The 17,627-nt window shown below is 34.3% G+C and overlaps 1 protein-coding gene across 1 annotated transcript in view; it reads left to right on the top strand.

Annotated features, from left to right (window-relative positions):
* Nucleotides 1-17,627, top strand: part of LOC150102389 (endoribonuclease Dicer-like) — a 187,215-nt gene that overhangs the window by 93,683 nt on the left and 75,905 nt on the right. The window contains 1 exon segment of the mRNA XM_090399451.1: nt 6,766-6,945. Coding sequence (XP_090255577.1) covers nt 6,766-6,945 — 180 coding nt within the window.

The raw sequence follows: 17,627 nt of genomic DNA, 5'->3' as shown, positions 1-17,627 counted from the left end.
AGACAGGATTAACAAAAAAAATTTACAGGACTTGGGAAGAAAAAGAAAATTCCAAAATAAAGATATTTTATATTTTCTTCCACAAAAATTATAAATAGAAAATTTTAAAAATCGAAATAGGTTTATTTAACAACCATTCTTGAAAACATAAACAATCATGAATCACATTTTCTAAAAAACAAAAAGAAACAGTCACATTTACTACATAAAAATCACATTCAACACATAAGATTGTTAAAATCACGTTCAACATATAAATAGTTTACAGAACATTTACTGTTTGATGATGACAACAGATTTGAAATGAAAAACCAGCAATAAAAAGATAAACTATGAAAATAGGCAATAACACATGGAAAATATTGAATTTCCTTGAATTTATCAAGAGGCATTATTTGTTTGCAATATTCACAAATTCTTTCATAATTTCGTCAACAGGCAGTTATTTGAATATTTCACTTTATATAGAAAGTACTGATAAAGATAATTTTGACTGAGATAATTCAGATTGCAAATGATTTTTTATATGATTTAATGAAATTTATATGATTGAAAATACTCGTTCACTTCTGCATTCCCCATAATTGATAAGTAAATTCAAAGTTCAATATTTGTATTCGGGAAGTTTGTCACCAGGTTTTGTTCAATTTGCACTGACAATAATTCTGATACTGTTTTGCACTCCGGAAATAATTTTGAAAATAATTAAAATTCATTCACAAAAGAATCTTTTAAATCTTGATTATATATGTGGACTGGAGTCTTTGCTTTGGAAACAGTTTTGCTTTCTGACATTGATTTATCAATAAGAAAGTCAAATTTGTCAAAAAATGTTCAACTTCTGGTTTTTAATGGATATGCACATTTTTAGGTCCATGGAGATCGATAGGACAGTTTTTGGAATGATGTCTGTCTGTTCCTAGTGGTACATCAGGGCAAGGCAGGAGTCGAATACAAGAGTGCCTAGGGCCTACGAAAACCTTAATGCAACCTTGATTGAGAGAGGCAGCATCTTTAAAAAGGGTTGATCTCTCCTTGGTTCAGATAGGATTTGAGTCTTAAACTGAAGATTCTGATGATACCGAAGAAGACATGAGAGTCAGGTGTAGTGTTAGAAAAGCATTGAATTTCCTTGATTTTTCAGGAGTGCATTCTTCTTTATGCCATATTTTTATTTCTTAATATGCCTGTTTCTTTCAAGGATAGTTTGATATTATTTGGCCAGGCCTGGAAAGGTTTCTTAACAGGCAGTGATGTGGTGGATTTCCCTTTTCATTTTTATCAATGACTCTTGATGATTCTTAGACTGGTAGCCAGTTGTTTCTTCATAGGAAATATAAAATGCAGACTTAATTGTCATCCAGTACTGTTCAGCAGCACAATTTGTTGTTGGAAGTGGTAATATTTTGCAGGAACTTTTCAGGGTATCAACATTAATTCTCTTTGGAGTTTGCATTGCATTATTACCTCTTCAGTGTAAGCTTGATGGCCTTTATGGCATAGATAAGATCATAATCTCCTGCTCATAAGAGCCATAACCAGTGCTGATTATTGGATTAATCAAATACTAGTGACTGAGGGTGTGTCTTGAATTAGTTATTGAATTTAGGAATAATTCCTTGAATTTGTTCTTTTAATGAAAAGCATTGGCAATGACAGGATTTTATTCAGCACACTTTCTCAACAGGAGAATTCAAAACTTCACCTGTTTTGACAAAGTTGATAAGTCATTGATCATGACTGTGTACACTAAATATCAGCTACAAAGAAAACAATGCAGCTGAACAGCAAAAGCAGAAGATGCTTCTTTGGAAGACATTATGATATGTGGATAGTTGCAAACATTAATGTACATTAATGAACATTAATGTATGTGGACATTAATGATTCATTCGTTGAAATGCTACAATCTTGAGTTTTTGGAGAATTTTTCATGGCAAGGTGGTTAACGTATGCAAGAATATCCTTCGTGAATCAAAAGGGATAATATTCATAAGTGATTATTAACATGGCAGGAACTTTCTACATTTAATTTAATTTCTATGGAAAATTTGTGGATATCAAATAAGTAGTTTACAGAACATGTACTGTTTGATGATGACAACAGATTTGAAATGAAAAACCAGCAATAAAAAGATAAACTGAAAATAGGCAATAACACGTGGAAAATATTAATTTTGTTCGGATTCATTCACCTACAGAACAAGTAAAACATTTCAGCTCTTTAGGCCTGATTTTTTTTATTGCAGATGGCCAATTAAATATCAAAATAGATAGTAAAATAAGCAAAGCTTGTATAGTGGAGAGTCATGTGAATTAATTTATATGGAATAACAGAAATTACTGAAAACACCATATTAGCAACCAAAAGTAGTTTATTAGTAGTTTAAAAACACCAAACATTAGCAACCAAAAGTAGTTTAAATATGGTTGTTAATATGGTGTTTTATTAGCAATCAAATTTAAACTAATTTTAGCATACATATCTGAAAGTTGGAATGCATAGTTTAACTATTGTTGTTATTTCTTTTCTTTCCATAGAGGTCATGTAAGGGTCAAATCTAAATAACTAGAAGGTGACCTCCACACACACACACACACACACACACACACACACACACACACACACACACACACACACACACACACACACACACACACACACACACACACACACTGTGTAAGGATTGGAGAGATATGACCATAGCTTCTTACCTATTCACCTATTGTATGCAGCATCTCAGCCATGGACATTTAAATTGCATTTTTGCAGAGGAGGAGGAGACCTCCACATAGCCTTTAAAGGAATGCAGAGAACCGACCAGGGCTTCTGACCTAATGTCCAATCCTCACCTTCTCATGGTGCACCCTGTTAGGTATCTCCCTCGATACTGAACGGACGAGGATGGGCTGGCAATTTGGGATTTAGCCAACCAAATTGTATTCTTATTGGCTTAAACCACATATAAAATGATGGTACAACGTGACAGAATTTCATGTCAGCTGGGGCATTGCCCGATTAAACAAGGCCCCTGTTGTTTTCATCAGGGAACCAGAGTGATCAGCAAAAAGTCTGCTACTGGAAGAAATCCTGAAACACACACCCCAACTCAACATCACCAGAGTTCAAGATCAGTACTATCAACATAAGAAACCTAAATGGCAAAGAAATGGAACTATTTGCAGAAAAATTGATTAAGCACTAGATCGACATAATAGGAGTGACTGAAACAAAAAAGACAAAAACTGGTGAAATTTTTCTGAGCAATAAATACAAAATGTTATATTCAGGGAAAAGAAGGTGTAGCTATAGTATTGAACACAAAATACGAGGCTAATCATCCTGAATTGCAAACAGTATCAAGTTGAGTGATGTGGGCAAATATCAGAATGGGGAACTGGACTATGAAGGTTCTACTAAGGTAGAAGTGGAGGAATTTTTTTGAGGCTTTAGAAAAAGCAACTGCCACAATGTAAAAGGAAAAGTTGGTCCTTGTTGAGGATCTAAATAGCAGAGTAGGAAATGATTGTCAGACATGCAAATATATTTTGGGAAAATTTGGAGAAAAGAGCAAAGCTAATAATAATGGCAAATACCTGTTGGATTTCTGTTTAAGAACATGGACTGGTTATTACTAACTTCATGTTACAACATAAAAATGTGCACAAATTCACATGGAGAGAAGACTCAAGGAATAGGAAAAGTCTCACTGACTGTTATTGTTGGTAGTGATATTTTCTCACTGGTACAAGTCACTACAGTGCACAGAGGATTTGAAATTGGAAGAGATCACCATTTAGTCTTGGGCAGGATGAAATTGAATTTCATATTGAAAAAAAGAACATGTAAGAAAGTTTTAAAGTGAATAAAAGTTGAGCAGCTCTCAGATGTGAACTGTAGACTGAAATACACAAACATTATTCAAGAAAAAATGAAAGAGTTTGTGAAGAGGAACAGGATTCAGTGGCAAGCCCTGAAGAAAACATTGATTGATTCAGCCAGAGAGGCATGTGGTGGACACAGAAAGTTAAAGATGCAGTGAAGGAAAAGAAGAAAGATTATCAGACTTTCTGGCAAATAAGTCAGCTTGTGCTCTTAGAGAATACAGAAACAAATGTAAGAAAGCTGAACACTGTGTAAAACTAGCTAAACAAAAGTCATGGGAAGGCTTTGGTAAGAACATAGAAAATATCAAGAAGGTGGCAAGATATTCTGGAGGTTGTTGAAAAAGCTCAGAAATGGAGGAAAGAGTGCTGTAAAAGGAATTAGAGATGATAAAGGTGACATGAAACTGAAAAAAAGGATATCCTTGAAGTATGGAGTAATATCTTCGAAAAATTGCTAAATGAAACAATCAGTGACAGCAGATTGGAAAAAAATAAAGCTGACAGGCATGTAATCAGGAATACGTATCCATACTTGAAGTTGAAGAAGCTATCAAAAGCCTGAAATGTGTGAAAGGTAGCTGGATAGATGATATTTGACCAAAAATGCTCAAGTATGGAGGTATAAAAGTCTTACAGTGGATGCACCGCATAGTTCAGAAGGCCTGGACAGAGGCATGAATTCCAGATGATTGGAGTAGAGCTCATAGTACCCATATAAAATAGGAAATGAAACTGAATGTGAGAATTACATAGATATATCTTTACTGACTGTTCCTGGTGAGATTTATGCAAGTATACTTGAGAAACGGTTGAGAAGGATATTGTGGAAGAAAAGCTTGGTGAAGAACAAATTGGATTCAGGCCAAATTGAGGCTGTCAGGATCAGATTTTCACTTTACAACAGATAGTTGAGAAATCATGGGTATATAACAAAGATCTATATTTACATTTTGTAGATCTGGAAAAGACATATGACAAGGTGCCAAAAAAAAAGCTATTCAAAGTGTTACAGTTGTATGGCATCAGTGGGACATTATATCAAGCAATACTTAGTCTTTATTTGAGTTGTAAGTCAGCAGTTGTAATTGAAGGAATTACAGGAAGATGGTTTAATGTTAAATCTGGTGTCAACAAGGATGTACATTATGCCCTCTGTTATTCATTATTTATATCGATCACATTAGGAAGGAAAGTGGTATTAAAGCCGATATCAAAATTGGAGTTGTTAATCTCAGCTCTTGATCTTAGTTGTTAATACAACTGAGGTACAAGTCTGCAAGATTCGCTGATTAAATTGAATAACTGTTGTGATAGGTATGGTATTAAGGTCAGCAATAACAAAAGACAATGAAAATAGGCAGGAGCATTGTGAATAGAGAACCTATAGAACAAGTGAAATATTTCAGCTTCTTCACAATTTTTAGTGAAGATGGTAAATTAAATTTGGGAATAGATAACAGAATCAACAAAGCTCGTATAGTAGGAAACCAACCGAATAAATTTACATGGAATAAGAGAAAAATTAGTCAAAACACGAAATTAGCTGTATACAAGACAATGTTCAAACCAATTTTAACTTGTGGATCTGAGAGCTGGGTTAGAAATAAAACACTTGACCAAAGATTAGAGACTGCAGATAAGAGAGTCCTGAATAGATGGTATCAATGGCATTATCATATTAAAAAATGAGGATATTAGGAAAGAACTTGACATTGTTAGAATCCAGGAATGTGTTAGCAGAGCTAATCTCAGGTGGTCACTTAAACAGGATGGGAGAGAAAAGATTAGCAAAACAAGTGTTCTCTGCCAGGTTGGCAGGAAAAAGACCCAGAGGAAGACCAAGATATAGGTGGATTGAAACAGTAAAAAGTGCCATAGAAGATAGAAATATAAAATCTGATAATGTTGGAGTCTTGACAAGTAACAGATTGATTTGGAGGAAAAATGTAGATAGGAAGTTAGTAATGATGTAATTTTTTCATGTAGCATCATATCCTGTATACCTTTTGAGGGTACATGTCAGGAATTTGATGATATTGATCATGGTGATGATACTCATGGACTACATGTTTTGTGCTCTCTTGTCTCTTTGTGTTAATTTATATGGCCTTCCTTAATGTTTCTTGGTGGTGGTAAGGCCCTCATGTTTCCATTTACTAATAGCGTTTTGTACAGTTGACTGTGGGTGTTGCAATTTTTCTGCAATCGTATGTACGGACAGGTTGCTGATATGGCATCCTATAATAACACTTTGTTGGAAGTCAGTAGGGTTTTTTCTGCCAGTTTATCTGGTGTTTTTCATCCCACAAGCAGGCAAACCGGCCCCGTGAACACACAGGGATACAGCCAAGAATACCTTGAGGCATAGGAGTGACCATTCTATCCTCTATTTCGGTTACGAAATCCAAGCATGCTTGGACGGTTGTGGGCCTTAAAGGCCTGTTAAAGCCATTGGGATAGATAGGATCTTGGCTCATGAGTAGACAATAGACAGTACAGTACTGTACTCTGTTTGAGGAGCTCATCCATGTTTTTAAAGGAATTCTGGCACATGATCTATTATAATGCTCCATTTTGTTGCAGAATGGGGTGTCTAGACACTTTTCCATGTAGGATATTTTCAGTGATAACTGAAATGTTAAAATGTAAAGTAACCAAAAAAGTATCAAAACATTCTTTAAATAGATGTAGAAGCATAGTACTGAAATATTTTTTGGTAAAGCAGTGTTAAAAACAAAGTATTTCTTTTATCGAATTAAATTGAAAATTAACTGCACTTATCACTTATATCTATCTTATACTTTTTCAGTTGTTTCAGTTTTAATTTAAAAAGTATGTCAAAGTTGTGATTTGTCTAATTGTGGTTTGTTATAATAGGTATCAGAAGCACTAAGAAGTAGTCACCCTAAAGAAAACCTGCCTTGTTGTTTGTATATGTTCAATATGAAACTTACTTGTCCAATTCCAGAAGAACAGAATACTAGAGGACGAAAAATTCATGATCCAGCAGATACTTCACGTGGTTTTGGTGTTATAACAAGTAGGCCAATTCCTCCTGTGAGTAAATTTATAAATATTAAGTCAGTATATAGTTTTATTTATCTTACATTCTAGTGTTGACATTATTTACTTTTTTTTAAAAAAAAATATTCTATGAAAGTAAACTTGATGGAAGTGCATATTGCCAGTTCTAATGCAAACCAACATGAAATGGCAATATGCCCTCTCCATAGTCTGTTATGAGCAAAATTTTGCGGCTTGGTTAGATGAATGGATTGCATTCTACTCTCCAACCAAAAGGCTATGGATTATTGTAATTCTCACAAGTGCCAACTGTGGATCAGACCACAGACTTGTGAGAATAAAATAAATATATAAAGTTTAAAAAGATAACTAATAGATTTATAACATTCAAGTGGAATACAGATAAACTAAATAACAGTAACACTAAGACTTTATTTCAGAATAATATAGCACACTATATTGAAAAGAAAAAAGACCACAATAAATGGATCAAGATTAAAAGAAGCAATATTTATTGCAGCAGAAAAATGTATTGGAAAAACAAAGAGTAAATAATAATAAAAAAAAAAAACTGATGACTGAAGAGATACTGGAACTAATGGATAAAAGAAGAGCCTTGAAAAATAACCTCAAAGAAATGAACAATATAAAAGATTAGACAAATAAAAAAATAAATGTAAAGAAGAAAAACATAGATGGATCTATAATAATTGCTTAGAAGTAGAGAAATTAGATAAAGAAAATAAAATTGTAGAGTTGCATTCAAAAATAAAATTTCTTAATAACCAAAAGAAAATAACAAGTGAACAGTTAAAAGATAAAAATGAGAATGCTATTATAAATCCAGAAGACATGATACAAAGATGGAAAGAATACCTAACAGAACTGTATAATGACCACAGACTTACAATCAGTGTTCATTCAAAATATCCAGGTATACTTTAAGAAGAAATAGTAAACACAACAACAGAACTGTTGTTATGTACCATCCAGTCGTTTTCTACTCTTGGTGATCCTGTGAAAAAAGGCTCTCCATCCCATTTGACCCCTTGTCCTTTCTTTCAGTAATTGTAAGTTCAAGTTGATAAGTTCTTTTATGTTGTCCATCCAACTCTTTTGTGGTCTTCCTCTTCTTCTTCTCATTCCCTCAATCTTCCCCCAACATAACTGCCTTTTCCAATGATTCACCAGCTCGCATAATATGACCAAAGTATATCAACTTCTGTTTAGCAATCATTGCCTCCAAGAAGAATTCTGCTTTATATTCTCTGAAACCTTTTTTATTGGTCATTTTTGCAGTCTATGAGATTCTTAATAGTCTCCTCCACACCCATAATTCAATGAATCAGTTTGCTTTCTATCTTTCTTCTTAATAATCCAGTTGTCACATCCATACATCACTACTGGAAATACCATTGCTTTGACAATTCTAACTTTCATGGCCTTACTCACACCTCTATCTTTCATAATTTTTGTCAGGTTTAATATCACTTTTTTTTTTTCCATGACTATTATTCTTTTAGTTTCATCTTCACATTTACCATAATTTCTGATTCTGGACCCCAGTAAATCATAACATTCAATAATTTCTATTATTAAGCCTGGCTTTGTTACTTTCTATCTTAACCAATAGAATCAACTGCTCCATATCTTCCTTAGTTTCTGCTATGAGAATTGTATCATCTGCATATCTTAAATTATTTATTTTTCTGCCACCAATCTTAATTCCAACTGAATCTTTGTCTAAAGCAGCCATTCTTATAATATATTCACTATAAATATTATAAAGGTAGGGCAACAGTATACAACCCTGCCTTGCCCTTTTTTCCACTCGAACTCTTCTGTTTCTCCAAAGACTGTTTTTGCTGAAGCTTCTTGGTTGTCATACAGTTCTTTTATCAAGAGAATTAGATGTCCTCTTGCAATGAAAAGAAAGCTTTTGATTGCAAGGATCACAAAAGACTTCTTATAATCAATAAAACAGATGAATACTTCCTTCTGAATTTTTTCTTGTTCTTTCCATAATCTATCTCATGTTTGCTATTTGGTCTCTAGTTCCTCTACCTCTCCTAAAACCTGCCTGTTCTTGTGGCATTTCTCTCTTCACATATGGCTCCAACCTCTGTTGGATCACTTTCAGCATAACTTGACTTGCATGTGAAATTAAAGCAATGGTTCTCTAATTCTCACAATCTCTGGCATTTGATTTTTTTTTGGAATTGGGATGATTACTGATGTTTTCCAGTCTCTTGGCCAGTGTATTTTCTTCCACTGTTGACAAATTTCAGTCAATATATTCACTACTTCATCCCCAGCTGCTCTCAATAATTCCACTGATACACCATCAACTCCAGGAGCTTTTCCTTTTGGCAGCTTTTCCATTGCTGATATCACTTCACATTTCATTATCATGGGTTCCTCAACAAATTCTCTTCTTTCAGATTCTTCTTCAATATTATTATCTTTCTTGTACAAATCCTCTACACACTCTTTCCATTTTTTTTTTTTTCACTGCTTCTTCTTCTTCCATCTGACATTTATCTGAATTATTTTTTACAACTCCTAATCTAGCGATAAACTTCCTTGTAATATCATTTATTTTTCTAAACAGATCTGTTGTTCTACCCATAATATTGCTTTCTTCAATTTCCTTGCATCTTTTGTTTAGATGTTTTTCCTTATCTTTCCTAGCCTGTCTTTGGAAATCTGCACTCAGTTGTCTAACCCTTTCTTTGTTTCTCTGAAGTTTTATTTTTCTTCTTTCCTCTATTATTTGAATAGCTACTTCTGACAAACATTTACAATCTTTCGTTCATGTTGCTTTATTTAGAGTATTCTTTGCTGCTTCTATGACTACATTTTGTTTCTTCCCATGGTTCTTCTAATTCTCTTCCTTGTCTTCTCTAAATTTTTTAATTTCTTTCTGACTTCTATTTTAAATTTAGCTTCATTTATATGATTTAAATCAAATCTGATACTGTCCTTTAGTTTCTTCTTAGCCCTTAATTTCATTTTAACTTCAGCTATTAATAATTCACGATCTGATAGTGTTTTTGCTGCTTGGATAGCACTCCTCCATTTTCTGCTGGCAACAGTATAATTTATCTGATTTCTGTGTTCTCCATTAGGTGAAGTCCTAAAAGAACTACCAATGGCAAAATGACTGGATGCGATGGAATATCAGCCAAGTTAATAAAAGAGAGAGGGGGAAAAGGAACAGATTTTTTAATAGAAATAATACAGAATATATTTGCATTCCGATACTAAAAAAGAATAATGCAGCAAAATGTAAAGATTTTAGAACAATTAGTGTTATATCCAATACTTCAAAAATACTATTGAAAATAATAAAAAACAGAATGTTTTCTAGAATTAACTGCCATATAAGTGAACAACAAAAAGGTTCGTGCCAGGAAAAAGTACAATTAATGCCATTTATGAATTAAAAACTATTATTGAAAGATCAATAGAAATAAATAATAATGTATATCTCTGCTTTATAGATTTTCAAAAAACATTTAACACAGTAAAAGCCGTGAAAAGTTAATAGAAATATTAAAAGATTCAAATTGATACAAAAGACCTCAGAACAATAATAGAAGTATACTGGAATCAGAAGGCACAAATTATAAACAACATTAATAATGAAACAGTAGATATCAATAGAGGAGTGAGGCAAGGGTATATAATATCCCCTATACTTTACAATATATACACTGAAATGATAATGAAAAAATATGAAGAAATTGAAATGGGAATAAAAAAATAAATGGTTTTAGAATTAACAATATGAGATTTGCTGATGATTTTGTGTTCATATTGAAATCAAAAATAGAGTTACAAAATATGGTTGAAATACTAATCAAAAAAGGTCAGAATTATGACTTCTTATTAAATACAGATAAAACCAAGTATATGGTAATAAGCAAAAAACAGCAATAAAATACAAATTTAAGAGTATCAACAGGATTCGTTCAAAATGTAAAGACATAATTATTTAGGAATAATGATTACAGAAGATTGAACACCAGTTATGGAAATAAATTCAAGAATAGCTAAGGCAAAAGAAGCATTCTGGAATAATAAATACTAATGACCTCTGGAATAAATAAACAGACTACAATAATAATAAAATCCTATGTAGGTTCACATTGAATTATGGATGTGAGACATGGACGTACAAAATCCATAATCAAGGAATTGCAGGGCCTTTGAGATGTGGTGCTATAGGAGAGCACTGAAGATTTCTTGGAACAAGAAAAAAACTAATAAAGAGATATTAAAGTTAATGGGAACCAAAAGAGCATACATAGTGCAAGTTAACAGGATGCATATTAAGAGGATCAGCAGGTAAAAATCTCTGGAAATACTGAAGGGAAAATTAGAGGGAAGATCTCCTGGTAGGCCAAGAACGTCTTGGGTTGATGATGTAAAGAAATGGATGAGTAACAAATTACAAGATCAAAAGAATAGCAGAGGATCGAATACTCTGGCGTACCATGATTGCTAACCTCAAAATTGGAGAAGCTACTTAAGAAGAACTGAACTTAATCCACCATCTAAACTAAATATCATATTGAAAAGAAAAGTGTTTAAGAAAGTTTTAAAAAGAACCAAAATCAAGCTGCTTTCAGAAGTCAAGTGTTCATATTTTTTCACAATTTTTGCCACACATTCAGAGATGCACTTAATCTATGGTATAGGAGTCCTCTGGGCTTCTTCTTGTCTGGGTCGATTTACAGGAGAGTGGTTGATTATTTTTTGGGTTATTATTGGATTATATCCATTTAGTAAGGCTGTTTCTTTGACAATTTCCAATTCCTGTTTTAGAGATTCTTTCGAAGAACAAATCTTGTGTGCTCTGGATACTAAAGATTTTATGATGCCATATTTTTGAGATGTATTGTGGATATAACGACCTGAAAAAGTTGGTTTTCGATAGACAGAAGTGGAAATGGATCCATCTTGCTTACAATGGATGTGTACATCGAGCAAAGAAATATCATTTGATGATTCATTTTTTAGTGTGAACTTGATATAAGGATGTAGGTTGTTTTTTTTGTAGAAATGTGTAGAGTTCTGGTTCTGTGAGGCTCCAAACTACAAAAATGTCATCAACGAACAGCAGCCATTGTTGGTGTTGGGTCAAGAGCAAAAATTCTTTCTTCTAAGGTGCTCAAGAAAAAAGTAGTTGGATAATTGAATGAAACAACATCCAATTAGAAACCATCAAAAGACTCAATATACCATGCAAGACCTCTTAGAATATATGGTTCACAAAAATTACATAAAAGTAACTGTCCACTTAGACCATTGTGGATGGCATCGGATGATATTTCTAGAATCAAGGTTGCATTCTTCAGCTAATTTGCTGATGTCTTCTTTTAGTGATTTGCCTTTTTCCTTTGGAAAGTTCAGAATAATGGCGTTGAATTTTTTGTTTTCGTTCTCGGTCGATTTGTGCTGTTGATGCGATTAGGTTGCGGAGTTCATAAACTTGCAAGGGTGCACTTGTGTTGTGGTGCTGATCATCAGTTAGTTGTAGCTTAGCTTCCAGCATTCAGATTTTGAAGGAAAAAGTTTCGTACATAATATTAAAGTACTACTCATTTGCTTATGTTACAGAAGGGAGGCACAGCAAACAGAAAAACAGCTGTTTGAGGTCAGTAAATAGTTTGTGTGCTGATTCATATATTGTTGCACAAGAAGCATGTAGTCCAGGGGCAAATTCTCCATGCTTGCTGCGCAAGCTCATTAATTGAGAAAGAAATAATATTTATTTGTTAATAAATGCATGCATTTATAAGCATTCCATTTAGGCTTTTATTTTTGTAAGCAGAAGGCGTCTTAAGCTTGCGCGGCAATAATTGAGCTTTGCATTGTGTATCGAAGGCCGATGCTTGCTCGTCTAGTCAAAGCTACCTTGGCTTGCTCAGTTGTATTCACAGTTGAATTCACAGTGCTGCTGCAAGGACCTGGAATTCATGTGTGCTCATAGCCATTTCATGTCGTCTCACTCCGTTGCTTAAATACAGGCCATACGCAGTCAACGTAGCTCTAGCCAGCCTTTACAAGTGTGCATGTTGCTTGGGAAAATTAAGTTACAGTCAACTTTGTATGACGATGTTATTGACCAGTTCATAAAGAAGAACCGTAGGGTAGAATTTGTATTCAAGTAGCTAAATTGAAAAAGATAGAATACCATTTGTAAAATAAATGTTGTATTTCTATGATTAAATGTACATAAATTTCTAAATATATAGTTTTAAATGGTCAGTAATTCATTATTCTGCTAATCAGACTTCAATCACACCTCTCACTCCCTGAATGATAACAAGAGCAAACATGAATTTCAAGACCAGAATTTTCCCCTGATGTTGCCACTGGCAATAGTGATTGCCAGTGCTATGCTGGTGAGACACAAGGTGCTATTTCATCATTGGCCTTTGTTGCTGCCATCTTTGCTTTGCACGGTAGGCATAGCAGGCACTTACACGTGACTGATTTTTAAATGGAAAGATAACTGATTTGATGCAGTATAAGTACTTACAGGTTGTGCAGAAATATTTGGCTCCTTGGTATCCACTGTTAAGATTTCCGTTTATTGATTAATTTTGGATGAAAAACGCTTACAATAATGATAAAATGAGGAAGCACAAGTTTAGAGTAAATTTTTCACAGGCACCACTTGGCTTGTTCATAATGAATAGGCTGAAATTGTGGGCATGGGAAAATCAATGTCAGTAAATGTAAAGTCATGCACTTTGGCATGATTAGATATCCAATGTCATATTACATTGGTGGGATTATGCTGAAAAAATTGATCAGACTAGGGATCTTGGAATGTTAATAGATAGGAAGTTGAAGTTCAGGGGCCGTGTAGCAAAGATAGCATATATACATATCTCAAAAGATAATTGCATTGCTGAAACAAACTTGGACACGCAAAGATAAGGATGTCATTTTGCCTCTTTACAAGACCTTGATAAGACTTCACTTAAACTATTATACTTAGGTCTGGTCTCCTGGTTTCCATTGTGATTCTAATACAGTGGAGAGAGTGTGGAATACTGATTATGAAGAGAGATTGAGAATTTGTAGACTGCAGGTGCTAGCAAACAGGAAAAAGATGGGTGATATGATTGAGACTTACAAACTTCTCAAAGAGTCATACAGGATTTCAGTTGACAGAATTTTTTAATTTTATGGAGGGTGGGGAAAGGACAAGAGGGCATCCTTGAAAACTGAGAATGAATGCCACTAAGAATGGGATGAAGGCTAGATTTTTCTCTTATAGAGTGGTGCATGATTGGAATAGATTGCCATTGGATGTTGTGGGTGCAAGCAGTGTGAATGAATTCAAGAATAAGTATCATAGCTGGTGTGTGTGTTTGTGTAGTATGGGACCCCCTCTCTCAATGAGTCTCTGACTACCTGGAGGTCTTTATTAATAATAAATCTGGTTTAGCATATCACACAACCAATGATAGCTGTTTTGTACTTTGGAGAAAGGAAAATTGTCATACAGTGACCATAACTGTTTTGTCAGGAAATTCAGAGACAATTGCTATGCATTCCTTCTCAGTTCAACAAAAAACCAAGGTATCATCCTGCACATTGTCTGGTCATCATTCACCAATAACTTCACATGTGCAGACCTGGCTGTGAAAATTAAAATAAACAACGAATATGTTATCATGAATTTGTTATTTATTTTAATTTTAAATTGTCATATTCTATCCCTTGTAACCAGTGATACAATTCTTGGTGGTTGTTGTTTTTAACTTACATTGAGGTATACACTAAGTCATTTTCAGTGTATCCCTTCCGTACATGAAACTAGTTGACTAGTGAAGAATTAATTATTAAAAAATAAAAATCAGCTAATGCCTTTTATTCCTTATGGGAAGTAGGTGAGGCCTTTTAACTCTGTCTAGCTTTTGGAGGCTGGGTGGACAGTTCGGTCTCCAATGGTAGCCAATCGGAGATAGCTGGCCCTAGACTATCACTAATTATAAGCGACAACTGATGAAAAGACTGGCAGGGTTAGGGGTACCTAACCCTAACAAGATATGTTCTTGTTGGAAATAGTGTGGGTTCTAGTCAATTTTCTTGAGTTTATGGGACAAAATACCCAAGTTTCTATGAGAAAAAACTCATTTTTCCATGCCAGAGATCGATTGACTCGGGAACTGATCGAAGAAAGGCGCTTAGAAAAAGTTCCTCCAGTCAGCAACTAAACTTGAACTTAAGTCTGTCTTTGGTAGCCTACTGCAGAGGATGCAAGTGACGCTTCCACTGAACTACATAGGCAATATAATTAATTATATGTGTGTGTGTGTGTATAAAGTCAGATTTCTGTGTTTGGATCCCTGATGAACAGCACATATGCAGTAATAATAATATTATAATCATTCATATGTGGCAATAATAATAATAATACCCCTGTACTGTAATAATAAGTTACAGAAACTATTGTGCTCTTTCTTTTAATTTGAACAAACAGAACATAAAACCAAACTCATACAAAAAGTTTAAATAGGAGAAATTTCAAAAACGAATATTAAATTACTAATTATATGAAGAGCCAAAGGCTTCAATTCGGCAACGTGAAATTATTTAAGTTAAGGGATATTACATCCCATATTATTATGTGTTGTGCTATCCAGGTATTTGCTTACGCTTGGACTCACCGAACTTTATATAGTTTCTATATTCGGCATGAAACTCTTTGAGTTTCTTATTCGGCTATGAAACAATATGGGATGTAATATCCCTTAACTTAAATAATTTCACGTCGTTGAATTGAAGCCTTTGGCTCTTCATATAATTAGTAATTTATTAGGACACCACCTTCTTGGCAATTCTTATAGTAGGGTATGTAAGTTCTGTTTTCTCCAAACTTGGTATTAACTAGGTGTACCTACTCACTGATGAGACCTCAATAAAGGTTAAAACCGGTCTGGATAGTGACCTCTCATAATGTAGAACAGTAATACAGCTCGTAGGAGCTGGGTTTCACATTATGAGCAAATGCCAAGAACGGTGATCAGAGCTTGCTCCACCCTTGCTATGAGTTGCTTCAGTGTTGCACTACCAAAGGGGTTATGCGTTACACTATCCAAGTATTTGCTTACGCTTGAACTCACCGAACTTTATATAGTTTCTATATTCGGCTATGAAATAATATGGGATGTAATATCCCTTAACTTAAATAATTTCACGTCACCGAATTGAAGCCTTTGGCTCTTCATATAATTAGTAATTTATTAGGACACCTTCTTGACAATTCTTATAGTAGGGTATGTAAGTTTGATCACTACAAACTTGGTATTAACTAGGTCTACCTACTCACTGATGAGACCTCAATAAAGGCTGAAACTGGTTTGGGTAGTGACCTTCTCTCATAATGTAGAACAGTAATACAGCTCCTAGGAGCTGGGTTTCACATTATGAGTAAATACCAAGAACAGTGATCTGCGCTTGCTCCACCCCTTGCTATGAGTTGCCTCAGTGTTGCACTACCAAATGGGTTATGTGTTGTACTATCCAGGTATTTGCTTATGCTTGGACTCGCTGAACTTTATATAGTTTCTATATTCAGCTATGAAACAATATGGGATGTAATATCCCTTAACTTAAACGAATATTAAAGGTTAACACTCACTTAATGTTGCATCAATGTCTCGCTTACTGGAAGGGGCACTTTTGAGGCAAGAAGGTAGGCTAACATTAATTGGAAGATGTGCTGGAGAGGATGAAGTGGATGCTGTGGGTCATTCTCATTACTTTCCTTGTCTTCTGGGGTCTTTAGATGTTTTGTTGCAATTTATTCAACAATTGCATCCTCACAATCTTCATTTTTATAGTAACATTGAAGGCTATTGTCAATGCATAAAAACTCTTTGCAGTTTTCGGACATGTTGCAGTTCCAAAATGATTTCATTTTCATTATCAGTCATATCTAGCATTTTCTGGTCTGAATCCTTAAAGCCACAATGAGCAAAGTGTTTTGAATTGTTTTGCTACTTATTTCTCACCAACTATCTGCAACAAATTGTACTGCCTGTAAAATGGTAACCTTTTTGCTGATTTCTTTGGCCATTAAAGATGACGTTAGTAGATTTTCTTGAATTGTTTTAAGGATATGGTGTACTAACCTTCCACAATATGTCTTCAAATTTTTTATGATTCCCATGTCCAGTAGTGCTAAACCAGGGACATGGTGTTAGTAAGAAGAAATTCAAATTGATTGTTTTTCAAACAATTTAATTGAGGATATGCTGCACAGTTGTCCAGAAGCAGAAGAATTTTTCTTGAATGTTATTGCAATTCTGCATCCCAATTCACTAACCATTCATAAAAAATAACAAAAGTCATCCATGCATTCTTTTTGGCATAATACATTATTGGCAAACTGTCCATTCTAAGTCCTTTAAAGCATCGAGGCTTGAGCTTGGCTCTTTTTCCAATAACCAACAGCTGCTGTTTGTTACTTCCTGATATGTTACAGCCGCACAGTACGGTAACGTGATCCATTGCTTTTTTTTTTGAACCTGACAGCATCGCAAGTTTTTAGCTCAGAGAACCATCTGGTGTGGCACAGTAAAACAGACCTATTTTATCAGCATCATAGATTTCATCGGGACTAAACTTCTGCAGCAATTCAGGTAGTTTATTTGACTTCCACTGTTCAACGCTTGCAGTATCAGCAC

The sequence above is a fragment of the Typopeltis vanoorti genome, chromosome 10, assembly GCF_054136105.1.
Source record: "Typopeltis vanoorti isolate ZY-2024b chromosome 10, IOZ_Tvanoo_1.0, whole genome shotgun sequence".
In the NCBI taxonomy this organism is placed as follows: domain Eukaryota; kingdom Metazoa; phylum Arthropoda; class Arachnida; order Uropygi; family Thelyphonidae; genus Typopeltis; species Typopeltis vanoorti.
The sequence above is the reverse complement of the archived record's forward strand: the minus strand, read 5'-3'. Positions and strand labels throughout refer to the sequence as shown.